Source organism: Esox lucius, chromosome 3 (genome assembly GCF_011004845.1).
Source record: "Esox lucius isolate fEsoLuc1 chromosome 3, fEsoLuc1.pri, whole genome shotgun sequence".
Lineage (NCBI taxonomy): Eukaryota > Metazoa > Chordata > Actinopteri > Esociformes > Esocidae > Esox > Esox lucius.
This window is the reverse complement of record NC_047571.1, coordinates 32522881-32543048: the sequence shown is the minus strand read 5'-3', so window position 1 is coordinate 32543048 and position 20168 is coordinate 32522881. Positions and strand designations below refer to the sequence as shown.

The window sequence follows — 20168 nt, the reverse complement described above, 5'->3', positions numbered from 1 at the left end:
GAAATAAATATATATACAGCTCTGGAAAAAATGAAGAGACCACTGTACCTCTTTTTTGAGGACCCTCCCGTATCGTTCAAGTCTCCGGTTTGGGAAAACGTTTTCTGCATCTTACCAAAAATGTTGAAAAGGAAGGTTTTGAGTGAGGAACATAAGGGTTAAAATTAGGAGACCACTGCAAATTGAACGCTTCAACTTTTTTGTAAAACCTTTTCAACTTTTTTGGAAAGGAAAGAAAAAGTTGCATGGGTCTCTTAATTTTTTCCGGAGCTGTGTATATATTATTATTATATTGAAAATAAAAGGAATGACACATTAAGTCAAGACTTATTTATTTGTAAGTGAGATGATATTGACGACTCTAGTGATGGGAGAGAGGGCGGGGCCTGGCGTGGATGGAGGGTGAGTCGGTGAGGGAGGGCGGGGCCTGGCGTGGATGGAGGGTGAGTCGGTGAGGGAGGGCGGGGCCAGGTGTGGATGGAGGGTGAGTCGGTGTGGGAGGGCGGGGCCTGGTGTGGATGGAGGGTGAGTCGGTGAGGGAGGGCGGGGCCAGGTGTGGATGGCGGGTGAGTCGGTGAGGGAGGCCGAGGCCAGGTGTGGATGACGGGTGTGGTGAGGGAGGACGGGGCCAGGTGAGGATGACGGGTGTCGTTGAGGGAGGACGGGGTCAGGTGTGGATGACGGGTGAGTTGGTGAGGGAGGGCGGGGCCAGGTGTGGTCGGTGGGCGTCGGTGGGGGAGGGAGGGCAGGGCCAGGTGTGGTCGGCCGGCGTCGGTGAGGGAGGGCAGGGCCAGAACGGCGGGTAGAAGCAATCACTGGACGATTCCCTATCTTCATCCATGGCTATTTGGGAAAGGGCAGATTAAACTTTCTGATTGGACGTCCGTCGATGGGATAGATGCCTGATGTAACCTAAAACATGTTTAACTGTCGGAGATGTACAGCAGATTTACGTTTTGGCTGTAATGCATTTAATTGCAATTAAAAGCCTTTTACCCTACAGCAAAACATTTAACCACACAGAGTGAATGCAGTTCAAAACAGGTCAAAAATATTAATAGGAAATGTGCTATTTTTTTAGAGAGAAGAAATGATTCAATGGGTAGTGACATACAGGTGCAAGATAAGAAATTACAATATGGTTTTACCCCAGCAAACATTGCAATTTTTTATTGGTTTACTTACACTGTGGAAAAAAAAAACTGTAACAGATTGATGTGAATATTACCGTAACACCAACCGTTGACTTTGATCTCACAGGAGTTTACTTTTGAAAGGTTATTCATTGAAAAAACAGCATAAACCCAGCAGAACAGGCTAAGGAGCAGTGTTTAAATAATTCATCCATCCACACTTCTAAATTGATTAGGGAGAGAAAATAGAGCTGGAGCGAATAGCATCCAGCAGGTGTTGGATATATGTTATTCCTGTATATGAATGAGACTGGGGTGAAAGGGAGAGAGACAGAGAAACTGACAGAGAAAGAGGAATACAGAGAGGGAAAATCATATAAAATCAAATCAAGCATTGATAAAGTCCTGTATCTTTTAGTTGAAATATTGCAATGTCCAAACACGGCAGCGAGATTGGTGAGCCGTTCCCGTGACGAAACTCAACCAGTGGAACACAAAATGCATTGTGAACCTAACCAATATTTGTCCTCACTCATTTACATTTTTGTGTGCATTTTTACAACACCGTATACGTAGCCTACAGCTCTCAAAGCAGAGCTTTTTCCTTTTAAAACTTGGGAATGACGATTACCTTTTAAATGTCACCTCCACCTTTTCATTAACGATCTCTATTTTTATTTTGACTTACTTTGGCAATGTGAAGAAATTATTTAAAGAGAGAGACACTTAGAGAGACTTTAGCCCATATTGCCAAACTTAAGGAATTTTGACTGAACAGGCATTGCTCAGTCTGTACACACATACATACACACACACCTAAACACTATAACACACAGACAAGCGCACACAGACACAGCAACACAGACACACAGCAACACAGACACACAGCAACACAGACACACAGCAACACAGACACACAGCAACACAGCTAGGCCATAAAAGTTCTCTCTTAATCAACGATTGGGCATGGATCAAAATTAGACAGCAGTAATGAGTGATGTGTTGAAATGGTTCATGTTCGACTACATGTCTCAAGTCTCATCTCAAATGGCCCCCTGTCTGTGTTTTTAATATATATTAATATATATATATTAATATATATTAAAAACATGTCACTACTCACAAATAGATTCTTGCTGGCTGTGAAATAAATTGTATTAATTATTCAATGTCTGTAATAGTTTTTAGGCAAGAACCATATGGAAGCTGTCACATTACGCCAGGAAGGATGAGAAGGAGAGAGGAAGCAGGTAGAGGACCTCTGAAGGACTCGAAGTTACCCACACTCTTCTTGTCTTGAAAGGGCCCACTGACAAAGGGCATGTCTGGTCATTCTCCAAAACTCCGAGACTAGTTCATAATAGGATGCTTTACCAGGACATCACACGGCACATTTGTAAAACCTTGAGGATAGAATTGCAAACTATCTACCTCCCAGCGCAATACTCTGTTATCCCAAAGCAGTCACTGTTCTCATGACTCTTGGTTTACGATACCCACTGATGGAGTTAGCAAGCTGTTTCAATACAAGAATACAATCAGATGAAAAATAGTTCAGCGAGCCAATACTTTGCTATTACTGTGGGAGAACCCTTGAGAGATCCTGTAAAACTATCCACGTAAAACTTTGTGAAGAAGGTTGGCTTGGTTCTAAATAGCATTTTTCTCTGATTGTAAAAAAAAACCTAAAATCTCCTCACACTGGATAATGTTCTCAAAGTTCTCTGAATACAATAGACATTCAATAACTCACAGTGCAGCAGATTCTACATGCAATAACGTTTTTCCCCTAATTGGCTCTACGTAACCAGAGGGCCGCTGAGGTTTGTGGAACGAGTCTCATCATTCTCCCGTGCCACTATTCTACATTTCACCTCCACGCTCAAACTCTTTCCTCCCTTTCGCTAGACTCTCCTCCTTCTCTGTCTCTCTATGCTCATCCCTTCTCTTTGCCTGCTCTATATCAAGCCATTTTCACCCTTCACTTTGTCTCTCACGGCTCTAGGCACGCGCTCCCTCAACCGTCAACTCTCTCACTCCTGCCTTCCTCCACCTTTCATCTTTGTTGTGGCTTTACCCGTGGTCAGAAATCCTGTATGTTTACTTTCTCTTTTTTTCACAGTAAACTTTGGGTAGAAAATTGAGTTTGATACCCGAGGGCTGGGATGGAAAATTGCGGAAAATACTTTTATTTTTTTATTTTTTTTAGATTGCACCTTAGCCGTGTCATCTAATGAACGGCAGAATGAGATATCGGCAGGAGACGGGGCCGGGGGAGGGTCTGCAATTTACAGCCCAGCAATGTTTGTTTACCGGCACATTCTGAATATGAATTTTAGTGTCTGAGAAGGAGATGTTTACATGATACAAGTGCACAGGGTTCTCAAGCGTTCTCAGCCGGCATTAGCTCAAATTCGAAGCTATTTACAGCATCTCTCAAACAACAGACACTAGCATGCAAAGCCAATTAAACGTGGCGTTACAACAGTTACCTAACAGCTGAGCCCTGGAGCACATTCTACCTAACGCCTCGGTTCTGCAAATGTTGTCTCCTGGTCTCTCTGTTCTACTAATGTTGTCTACTGGTCTCTCTGTTCTACTAATGTTGTCTCCTGGTCTCTCTGTTCTACTAATGTTGTCTACTGGTCTCTCTGTTCTACTAATGTTGCCTACTGGTCTCTCGGTTCTACAAATGTTGTCTACTGGTCTCTCGGTTCTACTAATGTTGTCTACTGGTCTCTCTGTTCTACTTATGTTGTCTACTGGTCTCTCGGTTCTACTAATGTTGTCTCCTGGTCTCTCTGTTCTACTAATTTTGTCTCCAGGTCTCTCGGTTCTACTAATGTTGTCTCCTGGTCTCTCTGTTCTGTTGATTTTGTGTGCTGGTCTATCTGGTCTGATTATGTTGTTTTCTGGTCTCTCTATTATAAGAAGGTGGTTTCTTGTTTTCTCTGTTAGGAATGTTGTCTTTCTGTTCTGATAACACTGTCTCCTTGTCTCTGTAACAGAAATGCTGTCTCTTAATCTGAGCTCATTCGGATCCCTTTTAAACAGACTCTTATCCACAACGTCTTAATAGTGAGTTCATAAGTGTTTATACTCGTCCACTGTGGGAATCAAACCCACAACCCTGGAGATTAAGCCAGACATGACCCATCCTCTTGACTTCCTGGCTCCCTGACGGGTCCCTCTGTACGTGTGGTAACTATTCAATGAGATATCAACCGTCTTAATGGCCTGACTTGGCTCCTCCTAATTACCCAGCATTCTAATTGTTCCATTGCTCCACTCCAAGCTGACTGACAGTTCCAACCCCACCAGGCACATTTTGACCAGCCATTACTGAGCCTAAGCGACTCACATATTAGCCGAGCCGCCTCACGCGCACACAAACACACACGCCTCGGTGGCATGCTAAGACCAGCTGCGCCGTGTCGTTATGACTGTCAAATCATTATGGATCTACGGGGACGTGTCTGTGATGTTCCCCACGCATCCAACCGGTTGGGTTCATTCTGAGGAAACAGTGACCAGGATGTTTAATCAGACATTAACGCTCGCCGGGGGGGGGGGGGGGGTCCCTATCCTGGCTGTCCCTACCAAAAAACAGAGGTCAAATGTGGTCTGCATTCCAAATCACACACCTTACTCCTCTACATAACAGCAGTGCTTCTGACCACAGACTACATACTGTCGTGACGACAGTGTTGTTTTGGATGTGCACTTGATAATTAGTCGGGCTGCTGCTAAGAAGGCGTTTTAATTAGAATGTAACACAGCATCCGGGGCTCTAAAAACTGTCCCAGGTGATTCAGGGTAGGGCATAGAGCATGTTAAAACCAGCCCTTGTGTTGGGGTCTTGTCATATTTGGGCTTGGGCGAACGCTACTTTGCAATCATCTATGACGTAGGATAAGTAGTACAGATGTGGGATATTAACACGGATCTTTCCTAATAATTTTGTACAGGTTTGTAAGTCTAATAAAGTATGATGTTTTTTGGTAGAATTTCCCAACATTAGAATCCTTATTAAATCTGCTTTGCGAAAATGTCCTGTCAAACAATATTAAAAAAAAAAATAGTTATAAGTTCTCACAAATAACAAGTAATTTCATTGGGCTTCAGCACCTCAAGTTCCCTGCACCGTAAAAATGGAACAAAACTGTTATAATAAAGTACTACACAATTAAACCAGTATCCCTCACAAGGCAAATAGGTGCATTGTACAGTCCAACTCATTTTAGACATTGATCAAACGTTATTAGCCAGAGCAACATTCATCACAATTTAGGTCGAGGTGCCTTACTCAGGACCACAACAATGTATTTGTCACTCGAGGCTTCGACCCAGCAACTGTTCTAGTTACTGGCCAAATGCCACACCTCTTGGAAGACACTAGAAAAAAAAAGAAAACGCCAAAAAAAAATGTCCTCACCTGCCCTGCACCTTGATGTCGGAGATGGCATAGAAGTACCGGGACAAGTTGTTTTCGTCTACTATGGTGGACCCGGTGGCTGGTTTCAGCAGCCGTATCCTCAGGTCTGTCACCGTGAAGAAGTCCCGGAGGTTCCTGGTGGTATCCAGTTGGCCGTACAACGACGCCATGTTGTGCAGCCGCGGCCCAGCAAACAGCGCAAACCGGTCCTTGATCTCGAAGCGGACGGTTTTATCGTACTTCCACACGTAGCCCCGGGAGTAGTCCTCTGTGCAGATGATGTCAAGGAGCGTTCGCTGGGTCAGCTCGTTGACTGTTTTGGGGTCCATGTTGAAGGCGTCGAGACAGTCGGTGGCGTAGAACTGGTAGGGGGTCCAGGTTTTACCGTAGTCTAAAGACTTCTCCAGGAGCATCTGTTCAGGCCGTCCAGACTCAAAGGTGAGGATGATGTCATCAGTCAGCTCGATGGTCTTGTTCCAGGATAGCGTGACGTTGACCTCCAGGGGTTTGGGGAACTTCTTCCAGGACGTCGACTGCCAGAAGGTTGTGGGGTTGCGGCCCTCGAAATCAAACATTAGCTCAGGGGGGTGCGCAAGTTCTTCTGTGGTGGCATCACACTCATTGTTGCACATGTAAGGATTTTCCTGTTGGAAACAAAGAAAAGGATGCACTTTATTTTACAGTAATTAGATCGCGTTTCATTGAATAGGCAATTTAAAATTACTGCCTGATTAGAATATTTATTCCCAGACATTAGATCTGGAAATATTTGGGCACTGACACAATTCTCATAATTTTGATTCTGTACACCACCACAATGGATTTTAAAAGAAACATCTGAGATGCAATTGAAGCGCAGACTTTCATCTTTAATTCAAGGGGTTGAACAAAAATATCTTAATATCTTTAGGAACTGCAACCATTTTCATACACAGTCCCCTTATTTCAGACAAATGAACACAATCATAAATAAAACGTTCATTTTAAATACTTTGTTGAGAATCTTTTGCAGGCAATGACTGCTTGAAGTCTGTTACGCATGGACATCACCAAACAAAGGTTTCCTCCTTTGTGATGCTTTGCCAGGCCTTAACTGCAGCTGTCTTCAGTTGTTGTTTGTACATGGGTCTATCTGCCATAAGTTTTGTCTTCAGCAGGTAAAATGCATGCTCGATCGGGTTGAGATCAGGTGACTGACTCAGCCATTGCAGAATAATCAAATATATATAATACGATTATTAGCCTTAAAAATCTCCTGGGTTGCTTTCACAGTATGTTTTGGGTCATTGTACATCTGTAAAGTGAAGCACCGTCCAATGGATTTAGCTGCTTCTGTCCGGCTGCTTCTGTCTTCTGTCACATTGGAAACCATGCATGCCCATGCCATCACAATGCCTCCATCGTGTTTTACAGATGATGTGGTATAATTTTGATCATGAGCCGTTCCAAGCCTTCTACATACTTTTTTCTTCCCATCATTCTGGCACAGGTTGAGCTTAGTTTCATCTGTCCAAAGAAAGCTGTTCCAGAACTGGGCTGGTTTTTTAGATGTTTTTTGGCAAAGTCTAATCTGGCCTTTCTCTTCTTGAGGCTTATGAAGGGTTTGCACCTTGTGGTGAACCCTCTGTGTTTGCTCTCATGTAGCCTTCTCCTTATGGTAGACTTGGATAATGACATGCCTACCTCCTGGAGAGTGTTGTTTACTTGGCTGGATGTTGTGAAGGGGTTTCTCTTTACCATGGAAAGGATCCTACAATCATCCACCCCTGTTGTCTCCCATGGACATCCAGGGCTTTTTGTGTTGCAGAGCTCACCAGTTGATTCAGCCACTCCTAATGTTCCTGCTATCTCTCTGATGGATGTTTTTGCAGCCTAAGTATGGCCTGTTTTACTTGCATTGAGACTTGCCAGTGTCAAATCTTTTCAGGACCTATCTGTACATCAGCCACCTGATTATAGTATTTTACTAGCCTATGGTTCAAATAGATTAGTGTATGTAGAAATGTTTCTATATAATTTTTATTTTATTTTTCATACATGGTTTCATTAACAACAGCAAAAATTCAAATAACTGGCTTAAATGTGGAATGTGTTTTAGTTCATGCATTTGTGTATTTGCTTTCCAGATGTTTCAAAACCTTCTAAATAAATAAAATCCAATGTCTTTAAAAAACAACCAAAACTACTGCCCATCTGAAAAGCATTTCATGGTAACTGAAATACTATTCATAGTATTTAAAGTTTGTACGATGTCCAAAGGACCCCTCCCCTTCAACACAATACACTGACTCTTAGTCCTCATTATCATACTTCGACCTAGCCCCTTCATTTTAATACTTTGATCCCTCCCCTTTATTAATATAATCCGACAGCTCCACATCATCATGACATTGTTACCCCCAATCATCTGATGGAACGTTCCAAATGACCGTGAAAATCACTGCATGACGATTCAAGGCAGACATTGTAGGTGCACCCATTCATGCGCCAGCCAGACTGCCAGGGTCAGAAGGTTTAAACCTGTTGCATCTCAGATGAATTCCTGCCACCACTCCAGACCCTCTGCTAAACACGTTGCAGTGTGTCATTGATATTCCTACGGGTCCTTTATTGTCGATGGACGAGGACTCCTCAATGCCTGTTTGAAAGCACGGCATGGGCACTGGTCTGCCTTGAACTCCTCCACAGTGCCTTCTCACCACTGTTTGTGTGTGTGTGTTTCTTTTAAACACACACACACACATTGACATTCATCTCACCTCTATTTAACAGAGGCCAGCTGCAGATTAGATTTTGACGACCTATAAAATGTCTAGTTAGCCTGTAATCATGTCAGAAATCTAATGCTAGTTATTTAAAATTCAAACAGTTTTTTAGCACTTATTGCCGCAGAGTGATTATGAGGTTGTGATACATCCAATGGATTCAAACCAGACTTCCTGTTTAACTCAAGGCTCATTGGCCACTGTGGTACCCTGGGATTAGGTGGGACGGAGAGGGATGGATGGAGGGAGGGAGGGAGGGATGGAGGGAGGGAGGGATGGAAGAATGATTGCAGGATAGAACGGATGTACAAGTTGGGTACATATACCATGTCGTAATTTGATCATCCTGTTGATGCAGGAAATGCTAACTTCCATTATTTTCAACGTGTAATAAAGAAGGCTTCTAAACTGTTAAGTCTTCCACCACGTGGACAGGGGCGGACTGGCCATCGGGAGGTTCGGGACTTTTCCCGGTTGGCTGGGCCAACCAAACTAACGTGGGCTGCCCAGCAGTCGCTCATTATGTGCACATTTTCCCAGGAAGATCGGAATTTTGTGGGACGTAAAGGTGTAGCGGAGAAAGTACGAGAAAAACAACAACGGTATCCTGAAGCAGATGCTGCCAAGTGCAGCACCATAACGGCCTGTTAAGAATGCTGCTGACAGTGCTTCTCCGTCACACAGGCAGACTCAGGCCAAAGGTCATTTTCCTGTCATACCAACGTCAAGTAGTCCTACAACAGTGGCGGGAAAATAGCGCACATAATATGTGCACCGTATGCGCTCAACTCGCTAGCTTCCCATGAATGATATGTGCGCCATATGCGCTCAACTCGCTAGCTTCCCGTGGATGATATGTGCGCCATATGCGCTCAACTCGCTAGCTTCCCATGTTTATATACCATGTATGGGTAAGGACAGTATGCTGTGGTCAAATGGACAACTCTCTTATTTTAAATAATTAAACAAAACGTCATTTTTTCCTGCATTTTAAGGAAAACTTGGTCAATTTTGTAGTCTGCATTTATGCACAATTAAACTAAAGGCAGTTTCATTGTAATATAATTTCGGGGGAAAGCTTACATACTGTAGGTCCTACAGCTCCATATCAAAATGCAAAATGACCTATGCATAATTCTAGGGATGCGCTCTGATACCAATTTCTCATTATCGATAGGGATTCTAAGTACTGAACTTGGAGAATCTGCCGATGCCGAGTGCAGATCCGATTCAGCCCTTTTCATTTTGTCAACGTGTTATAGCAATAATTCGTTCAAACGTCATACATAAATGTCATGCAATATTTTAAACAGAAAAAAATAATTACAACATCAAATCATAACAAAATACGTTCAAATCCCCTCCAAGGACCCTCCGCGTAGAGTAAGGCATTTGTGCATTTACTGTATAGTAGTGTGGAGGGAAAGGGGAAGTGGATACATACTGGACAAATACTACCGCAGTGAAAACTAGTCAACATGACAAACATTGTCGTCCAATCTCATCCTGATCAAAGTGACACAAAATTTACTTTAGGCACTCCAGGAGACTTATGAGGCTCGTCAATTAAACATGGAACTGAAAAGGAAAAACTGTACTGCACATTGTTAAGACAATTGATGATCTGGCATAAACTTGCTGTCGCCGATACCTGATCCTGTATGTTTAGACAGTTTCGGACATACCTCTATCGGATTGGTGCTCACCTGCAAAATGAATCTTAAAATAGTTAAGAATCGTTAACATAAGTTAACACAACGCATATGTTAACTTTTCAGTCACGGAATTCAGTGCCTTGATCCGGTATGTATTAATATGTAAAACTTTATGAAGTCACATATCCTGTCGCGGTGGGATTATATTCCTGCAACCTTGTGCAAACACAGGAACATATGGCATCTGTAGTTAGCGAGGGTTTCAGAGGGGCACGTATGGGAGGGAGGGATGGTTCCATGGAAATAATAGGGGAAATGTTCGGGTAGGTTTCTATTCAGGGACCTTAGAAGGCGGTAAGATACCAGAGGTGCAATACATTGTGGTGAATCATGTCAGACCATTTGCCCCCCTGAAGTGGTTAGACTGTCATTATTCTCCCCTTATGTTCCTGCCTGTCCTCTTCCAGTTGCCTCTAATGGTCTGCTCAGAGAGTAGAGGTGGTGAACAGAGAGAGGCAAGGGGGCGACATGGAGGAAGAAAGAGAGAGATAAAGAGTGAGTATGAGGGGGGAGATGGGGGAGGGAGATATAGAGAAGACAGGTAGGCAGAGGATGAGAAACCACACGAGGGGAGAGAAGGCGTGGTGGATAGTGAGGACAGCGGGACACAGCAAGACTTGGAGAGAGACAGAACAAAGAGAGGAGGAGACGGAGAGAGAGGGGGAGCGAAATGACAGCGGGATGAAGCTAGGCTGATAGAGAGATAGAAAAGAGAGAGAAGGAAGAGAGAGTGAGAGTGAGAGAGGGGACAGAGGGATGAAGCAAGACTTGAGAGAGAGCTTCTATTATGTCAGCTTGAAACTAATCTTCTATTTGTGTTTCATTTGATGTCACGGCCAGACACTGTTCTGTTCTGAGACTTAAACTGTGTGTGTGTGTGTGTGTTGGAGGGGGGATTCACATAACTGCTGCTTCGCCAAGCCTTATTCACAGATACAATGAAAAAACAACTTTACTTTGTCCCTGTTTAACATTGGGATGACTCATTTGAATGACTACGACCCCACCTGTGTTTGGGAAAAAAATCTAACAAAAAACGGTACAACTCTCAAATTTGTCAAACAATTTGCATTCCCTCTTTCCTTTTCCATTTGGCCTTTAAGTCATTCAGCAGACACTCCTGTTCAAAGTGACGTACAGTCAGTGAATTCACCCTCAGTTTGCCGAACAGAACCGCCCAGGCACATAATGCACTGTTCAAAGAAATGAAGGGAAAACTCAAATCACACGTCTGTTATCGATGAACGAAATATATTAAAGATCAAAATCTTTACTGTACAACGGACAATGGAAACCAAAATCACCAACCAATTGAGGGCTGGATTCAAACTCAGAAGTAAACAATTGAAATCACAGGATGTTCCAACTCATAATGTGACTCATAAATGTGTATGGCCCCCATGTGCCTGTATGCAATCTTGACAACATCTCCTGATAAGATAGCTGATGCTGTCCTGGGGGATCTCCCAGTTAACGTTATGTTTGTTTCTGACAGTTTGGTCAGAAACATGCACACCAGTAGCCCTCTGGAGGTCATTTCGTAGGACTCTAGCAGTGCTCCTCCTGTTCCTCCTTGCACAAAGGAGCAGATACCGGTCCTGCTGCTGGGTTGATGCCCTTCTATGGCCCTGTCCAGTTCTCCTCGTGTAACAGCCCATCTCCTGGCATCTCCTCCATGCTCTTGAGACTGTACTGGGAGACACAGCAAACCTTCTTGCGACGGCACATATGGATGTGTCATCCCGGAGGAGCTGGACTACCTGTGCAACCTGAATGGGCTGCAGGTACTGCCTCATGTTACCAGTAGTGACAAGGACACTAGCAAAATGCAAAACTAGAAAATAATCGGTCAGGAAGTATAAGGAGTGACTAATTGTCTGTGGACACCACCTACAAAACAATTCCCTTTTTCAGGGGTTGTCTTGCTATTGCCTCCCCAGTGCACCTGTTGTCACTTTCATTTGCATCAAAACAGGTGACACTGATTCACAATCGCTTATGCTTCCCAGCTGGACAGATTGATATCCCTGAAGTTTAATTGACTTGGTGTTATACAGTGATGATTGTGTTCTCTTAATTGTTTTGAGCAGTGTAGTAAGCACTCCTCACTCAATAAAGTAGTTATCAACAAAGTCAGGGTTTGGAAGGAAGATTAAAAAATAATTTAAATTTCAAGCATTAGGTTATGAAAAGCAGTGGGATGTGGGATGGGGGCTGTGGAGAAATTTTAGATACTCTTTGAAAAGAGTATCTAGATTTGTAAGGATGTAGGGTTTGAATATTGCCTGAAGGTAGAGAGGGGCAGCTCCTCTTCGTTCCTGATTGGACATGATTTAGAAAGGCACACACTTGTCTCTATGAAGGTCCCACAGTTCACAGTGTGACTCCGATAAAAAACCAAGCCATGAAGACGAAGGAAATCTCTGTGGACATCCAAGAATTGTGTCTCAGAAAATATACATGGGGAAGACTAAAAAAAATACATTTAAAGTTCCCAGGAGAATATCCTTGTGAAATGAACGTTTGGAACAACCAAGACTCTTCCTAAATCTGTCCAGGCCAAACTAAATAATGTGGCAAGAAGGGCCTTGGTCAAGGACTCTAATAGAGCTTCAGAGTCTATCTGTTGATATTGAACCCCATTGAACTTCTTTGGGGTGACCTGAAGGTCACAGTTCACCAACACCTCCCACCCCATACGACGGAAATTGAGAGGTACTATAAGGAAGAACGGGAGAAACCGGCCAAATCCAGGGGCCTCATTCACCAAAGATTCTTGAGAAGAAATTCCTTGTTAAAACCCTTCTGCCATTCACCAATGCTTTCCTATTTGAAATTTGTTCTTCGGTTAGAACCGGTACGAACAATATCCATGCGCACTCTAGAGCTCACTTACACACATTTGAGTGCTGACATGTTTGTGACAAACTATTAGTTATTGCGTTTTCTTCAGTTCTACAGTTCTATACTACTTCTTCATAAAATTGTCTTAAAATAAAATTTTTGTGCCTTAACATCATGCCAAGTTTGAATATTTAGCTAGACACCACTGAGCTTTGTGTTAAACTGACTAATGTTTCTTATGAAGTTTACTACCACCACAATTAACATCTATGAACTGTGCGGCTTTTGCCTGTGGACGTTTTAATAGTTTACAAACAGAAAATACTAGCATCTTACTACTCAGAATAGTGATAAGAGTTGAGCCCATGCTAACGAGACTGAAGACGAACTTAACACTGCAAAAGCAGTTTAATTTCATGGCACAAAATGTGTCGTTTATCTTTCACACGTGAATTATTATTGATTATTATTAATATAGGTAATGATAACTGGCTTTTTCATCAAGTGACCACAAACAGTTGTGGTCTATATTACCCAAAAAAAACATGCACGAATGCGTACTTCGAAAATCCACCAAAAATAGTAGACCATCCGGGAACTTTTGGTATTCTATTTTCAGCATACTATGGTTTGGCACATATTAATCTTCTCACATACAAATCTGGCATACAATATAGTATGCAAGTATGCGATTTGAGACTCTGTGTGTGACTTCTGTGTGCGCACATGGCCCTGCAGAATCATGCCCATTTATGCTAATTAGGAACAACTGGCCATGCGCTTTCAATTTATGAGAACATGGGATTCATCCTTATAAGAACAAAGGTGCGACCGGTTCTGCGGTTAAAGGGCATGTCATGAATCTGATGTTGACTTTTATTAGAACCTTTCTGAAGAACAAATTTAAGAAAAAACTTAGAAAGATACTGGTGAATGAGGCCCCAGGTCTGCAAAGCGGATAGCGGCATAACCAAAATGGCTTGAAGCTGTGATTGCTGCCAAATGTGCATTTGCAAATTACTGAATAAAGGGTCATAATACTTTTAGTGTTTTGTTTCTAATAAATTGGCAAAAATGTGAGAAAAAAAAACATTTTATGGTGTAGATTTATGACAAAAATTGTAAATTAATGATACATTTAGTATGTAAAACCAACAAAATATGGAGAAAGTGAAGGGGTCTGAACATCAAAGGCACTATATATTTAGACTGTTCCTCTCTGCCTCACATGGTGCTGTAGAAACTCCCACACACTTCGCATTTAAGTTATTTAGTATTGCTTACTGCACTGTATGACTTAACCAGTCAGTAAAGGTAGACTGCAGACTGAAGAAACAGTTGTTAAATCAAGACACATACGATCGATTTCAAAATGGGTGGGTGGCCTCTGTTGTACTGTGACATCCTAATACAGGAGCATAGGCACGCACACACCACACACACACACACACACACACTGACACACCAATCAATTACCTAATACAATGGCACGATGGTGGAGGATCGATGGATGTCAAGACAAAGGTCAGGGCCTGTTGTTTGGTTGCTGTAGCAGTTATTTAACAACAAAGCATAAAGATCAATATGGCTCTCCGGTCGTCCCACTCACAGGCAGTAAGATACAAAACTCAAGGAGGAAATAGAAAAAACACATGTTTTTCTGTACTACCCTTCACTTACTGCCAAAAATGAGGAGGGGGAGATGGGAGGGAGGGAGAAAAATACAGGGATGAAGGGAGAAAGAGAGAGATCTCAAAGTGATGCCTATTAATACGTCTGACATCTCCACCACCTGAAGAGCCGATCAAAGAATCCACCTGGGCTCTGTACCGATCTACCTCAGAGCCGATCATAAATGATCACCCTAAACTCCGAAAGCTACTGACCTGGCAGAGCTGCTGGCCACATACTGCCACCGACCCAATGACTAGATCAGAAGAGTGGAGGGTCACAACAGATCGCAGCTAATTGTGTCTTCATCCCTCCGAAGCCAGCAGGGCTACACTCGTCCAATTAAAAGTCTTCCCGGAGAACGAGATCGCGGAAGGCGGGACAGGTTTGTAAAGAGAGCGAGAGAATGTGGAGGGAGACAAAGGATCCAGGGAGAGACCCTCGAATCCTGAAAGGTGATGTGAATCATGTCCGCTAATAGCTTATTGTCAGGTCTATTAGACCACGCTGAGTTAATCTCACCAGCTGACCAAATGTGACGGTGGTAAATCTGGCCAGTGTTAACTCGGAAAACACATAAATAACGTGGCTCATGACAGCGGACCATTCTTGGCCTTGGAGGTCTTTCCCTGTTATAGTGGCAACCTGTGAAGCTCATGTGAAGGGGTCTGAATCATTTCTCAAAGCAATTTATGTAAATGAACAACATGCTACATTGATCATGTGCAAAGCCCTCTTGCAGAAACTACCACCATATCTGACGTCCCTTATCAAGGTCAAAAGCCAGAAATTATAGTACAAGAACAAATGACTGTTTAATGCTGGGTACACATCGTGTGACTTCAGAGGTAGGTAGAACTTAGTTATTATGCCTCACACAAGTGGAAAGTGCTTAAGCCGACTGCTTGTGGTTTCTTTGTTTGATAGATGTCTTTGTTTTTAACCTTTTCACGCGTGAGTTTCAAATATTCCTTACCGACCCCCCAGCATGAGTTTTTTTGCACGTGACTTCAGTACTCTCCAGCATTTGAACTCATGCCAGCATTTGAACAGTCACCTTGCTAGGTAAGGAACACTACATGCATTGCATTGCAAGCTTCTCTCGTTGACTCGAATTCTAAGAGCTGCAAAAGTTGGTTGATTTATTACTGTAGCTAGCTAGAAAACGTCAGCTAACCGCTAGCAAACGTCAGCTGCCTGCTAGCTAACAAATCGTGACCAGTTATTCAGTGCAGTGAAAATGAATAAACTATATAAAATGCATACAACGGGGAACGTAACTTCTAGAAAGTTTTTGCAATGGTTTTGATCGGTAGTAGTCGCTAATATAATTCGTTTTTGTGCATTAGTGTTGGCTGTCTGTTGGTACGTAACTAACACTTCTTGTCCCGATTTGAATGCTTTCTACCTGGTTAATATCATAGTATGGTCTTGAAACAATTACAATCAGGAAATAAAGTTATAAACACTGTTTGAGCTAAATGTGAGTAAATAATAGCGCGGTTTTACCAGCCATTGTTACGTTACTTGTAGCTAGGTATGCTAATGGTGCGTTCTAAACATGACGTTCTAATCACACCGGTGTGATCGTACGCTCCAGGGACCACTCTAGATTGATCACACCAGTGTGATCGTACGCGCCAAAGGGTTAAACCACTGCCCCAGTCCTTCCTTCTCGATATTTTCAAGTTTTTATTTTGTCAATTGTTAGATTGACTGAATTTATTGAAATTTCCACAGCACTTTCTCAATGGATCTGAAATGCTTCAAGTTCAAGAAACCATTGATCACCAACATCATGACAGAGGCAACGTTTTTTTATCTTGCATCATCTGAAGATTTAGAGGGTCAGATCATGGCTTGAGAGGTAGACGGCAGGTGTTGATGGATCCTGTGTATTTCAGTTGGTTCAAGGGTTGTGGGTTCGTTTCCCACTGCAAGCTATTTAAATGTTTAAAATGTTATCGAGCACGATAATGTCGTGGGCTTGTCTGGGAGACAGCCTGATCTTGAAGCCATTGGACTTGTCCTCCTTTCTTCCGTGAGGTACCCACTTGGGGAAAGCCTCGGCAGCTCTGGGTGCCAGAAGACTTCTCTTCAGAACAGCTTGTTGTCCTGACCATGAGTCCTCCTCCTCAGCACTGTAGTATTCCTGTAGCTCCCGTATTACTCTCATGCTTTAGACTGCTCAAATAATGCCAGAAGATCAAAAACTGGCAGTCAAGTGAAATGGAACAAGCTGGTATTGTGTCCAGATGCATTTTTTCAAACAAAAACATTTGGCACCGTAGCTATAACTAATCACGCCAAAACATGCCAAATTGTCAGTTCATCTGTAAATGTGGGACTCAAAAGTAAATAGCGAGTATGCAAAATGTCCTCCATGGAAAGTAATCATACATAACAGAGTATGCTCATAATTCCTTTGTTTTGTGGTTACGTGCTGAATCCAAAACATTATGTAAGTATAATGTTAATATTTCAAAAGATCAAGAGGCAAACACTGACTAGAACGACTGGAAATATTTTAGTTTTTGATCACATTAATCACATTGTTAATCTTTAATGAATTGGAAAAAGCTGACCTGTAAAAGTAAAATCCACTGATTCATTCTGCAACAATTCTCGTTCAGTTGGTAATATTCCATTTTGTCATCTACCAGCTCTTAATAGGGAGAACATTTGGGTGATTCAAAAGTTCAGGTATTGACCACGATTCCTGATATACATTTTCATAGGTGTGTATGTTAGATTTGGTCTGGCATAAAAAAACGACTTTAACCACGACAAAATGAAGGGCTGTGTTCAATAGCTGTGTGTATGTGAAATCTGTGTGTGTGTGTGTGTGTGTGTGTGTGTATATGCATGTGTCTATGTGCTTCCTGTTACACATTGGATGTGGCCGGAGTGATAAATTCACAAGCCAATGACAGACCGGTATAATAGATGGGCACAGGCAGTTCAACCAATCGGTTTGTCTGACAGATCATCTAGACCCAAAGCCCAGATCATAGATTGAACTCAAGTCAATATTTTTCATGGTCCCCAGGATGTCAGGAGACACCTTCAGTGCAGCCCACTAGAGGCCACGCTGTGAGCTATTGCCAAGAAGACCCAGTTTCCCAGCGGACGGCAGGTGGGCTGGAAACCACAAGCTCAGTGCATTATGGGTTCAGTATAATCTTGTTTCAGTTTTCATTGTTATGCGAACCCTTTGCCACTGCGTTGGTCACATGATCACCCCAATGCCAATGGCCAAGCTTCTCTGAAAACACACCGTTCCCTTCTGGTCGGGCTACGGAGCATTTCACCGTACAGATTGCACAAATAAAAGTTTGTTTTGATCATTTAATTTCTGTTCTGCTCTCTCTCTCTCTCTCACACAAGGAGAATCATCAAATTCCCGCTCTTCGTTTGCCCAGTGTGATAATTGCTCATGCCACCTTCATTCGTCTTTCGGTTCTGAGGACACTTGTCCCAATCACCATGTCTTCTGATCCCGCCTGAGTAACTACAATGAGACAGGGTCGTAAATACGGGCCGGATACCATAAAACATGGAGAACAGGGAAATAAAAAAGAATGCATGAATAAATTATTTGTGGAAAAAATGTGTGTTTATTATTGGGTATTATGTACTAATGAACATGTGAGCGTGTGTGAGCGAGGGGGTGCGTGTGTGTCTGGGTTTGTGTGTGTGAGAGACAGTGTGTGTTTCTGTGTATCAGTGTGTGTGTGAGAGACAGTGTGTGTTTCTGTGTATCAGTGTGTGTGTGAGAGACAGTGTGTGTTTCTGTGTATCAGTGTGTGTGCATTATAATGGTTTACTGTTTGAGTGGTGACCTCCGGGAATATGACGTTGATGCCATCGTTGATTAATCTACCTCGTTAATCTCCAGTCTTGGGCCTGGTTCTGAAACAGGCAGGTAGGCACACACACACACACACACACACACACACACACACACACACACACACGGTTTCACGACCTCCCCACACAAGGTGTGTTTGTGTGATCAGTCTGTTAGGGTCCTTGACCACCACTCTAACAGAACCCTGCTGTGTTTCCGCGTGGCTCTGAGTGATGTGTTCGTTGAGGCTAACGAGCGTCTTAAAAATAGTTGTGTACTAAATAGTCACAGGTTTTGATTCTTCCTCATCTGTCTCCCTGTCCCCCTTTGTGTCTCTCTCTGTCTATATCTTTCCCTGTCCCGTTCTCTCTCTCTCTCTTTCTTCCGTCATTGCCTCAGCGTCTCTATTCAATGCAAAGTCTTAACACGACCTTATCCATGTGAATCTCACATCTTTTACTCTCTCTCTTTCCATCCTTCCCTCACTCATTAAATCCCATCTATTCTTTTAACTCTTTTTCTCTCCAATGCAGTGCCTTAACCTGGACTTATTAGTGTGAATCTCACATCCTCCGGTATCTCTACAGGACCCCCCCCCCCCCCCCCACCGACCCCATTCCCTTCTCCATCACAGCTCAAGGTGTGTTAACCTGGCCTTAGTGTGAATCACAAATCCTTCTTTCTATTGCTCCCCAATATATCACATATCCTCCTGTAGTTTAGAGATCCATCCATTGGCGATGGGCTCTGATGGAGTAATATATCCCATATCCCCACCGGGCACAGTCCTCCATCCAGGCTCCTGTCCTGTTCCAAATAGCATATTCTACTTGTGTCCTGGTCAGAAGTAGTACTTCCTACAGAGAGAAATAGGGTGCAGTTTACCACAGATTCTGTCCATCATGGCAGCGTGGTGACAAACAAAACCAAGGAAAACAGAATAAGAGACATGATGAAGAGAAGAGAAAAAGAAAATGATGGAGAGACAAGACAGAGACAGAATGTGGATAAAAGAGAGATAAGATTGAAATAGGGAAAACAAGGACAAAGGACAGTCAAGATGGAGAGAGAGAGAGAGAACAGAGGAGAGAGAGAGAACAGAGGGGAGAGAGAGAGAGAGAGAGAACAGAGGAGAGGACAGGAAAGAGGAGATAGAGAGGAGAGACAGGGTTAGGGTTGATGGAGTGAGATCACATCACATTAATTATCAACTGTTCTCCGTATCCACCCCTCACTGCTACATCCAGAGGGGGTGTATTTAACACCACTTTATTAGCCTGGGTGGTGCTACTGGTGGTGTGTGTGTGTGTTTGTGTGTGTGTGTGTGTGTGTGCACGCGCGTGTGTTTGAAGTTGAGTTTAGAAGGCTGAAACACCATGAAGTCAGGAATCAATCAACAGCTCCTCTGGGGGAGAGTGTTTCAGGGGGCCTTCAAAACGCCACCCTATTTTAGTGTACACTATGGAGAACACACAGTGGACAGATCCTGTGTACTACAAGGGGAATAGGGCTCTGTCTGGGACGCGCCCTGGGACTCTCTGCTCACCACGGCTTTAGCCCACAGTCCTTCTCTGCCCCCAAAAATAAGCTCTTACAAATTATGAATGCCTGCTATTCAGCCATTGTGCCTTTGTAAGTGCAGCATCTATTGAATGGAGGCAGTGGCCAGTGCTTTGCTGTGTTCAGCGAGATGCCCAGGGTTAATAATGACAAAGGACTTTCGGAGCGAAGGGGGGTGAGAGACAGAGCGAGACA

General features: G+C 43.1%; 1 protein-coding gene across 3 annotated transcripts in view; it reads right to left on the bottom strand.

Annotated features, from left to right (window-relative positions):
• The window catches only part of LOC105030506 (netrin-G1), a 78756-nt gene that overhangs the window by 38804 nt on the left and 19784 nt on the right, over positions 1-20168 (bottom strand). For all 3 annotated transcript variants that reach the window (XM_010904400.4, XM_010904401.4, XM_020044713.3), the window contains exon 3: positions 5569-6212. In XM_010904400.4, coding sequence (XP_010902702.1) covers positions 5569-6212 — 644 coding nt within the window. The remainder of the gene's footprint in view (positions 1-5568; positions 6213-20168) is intronic.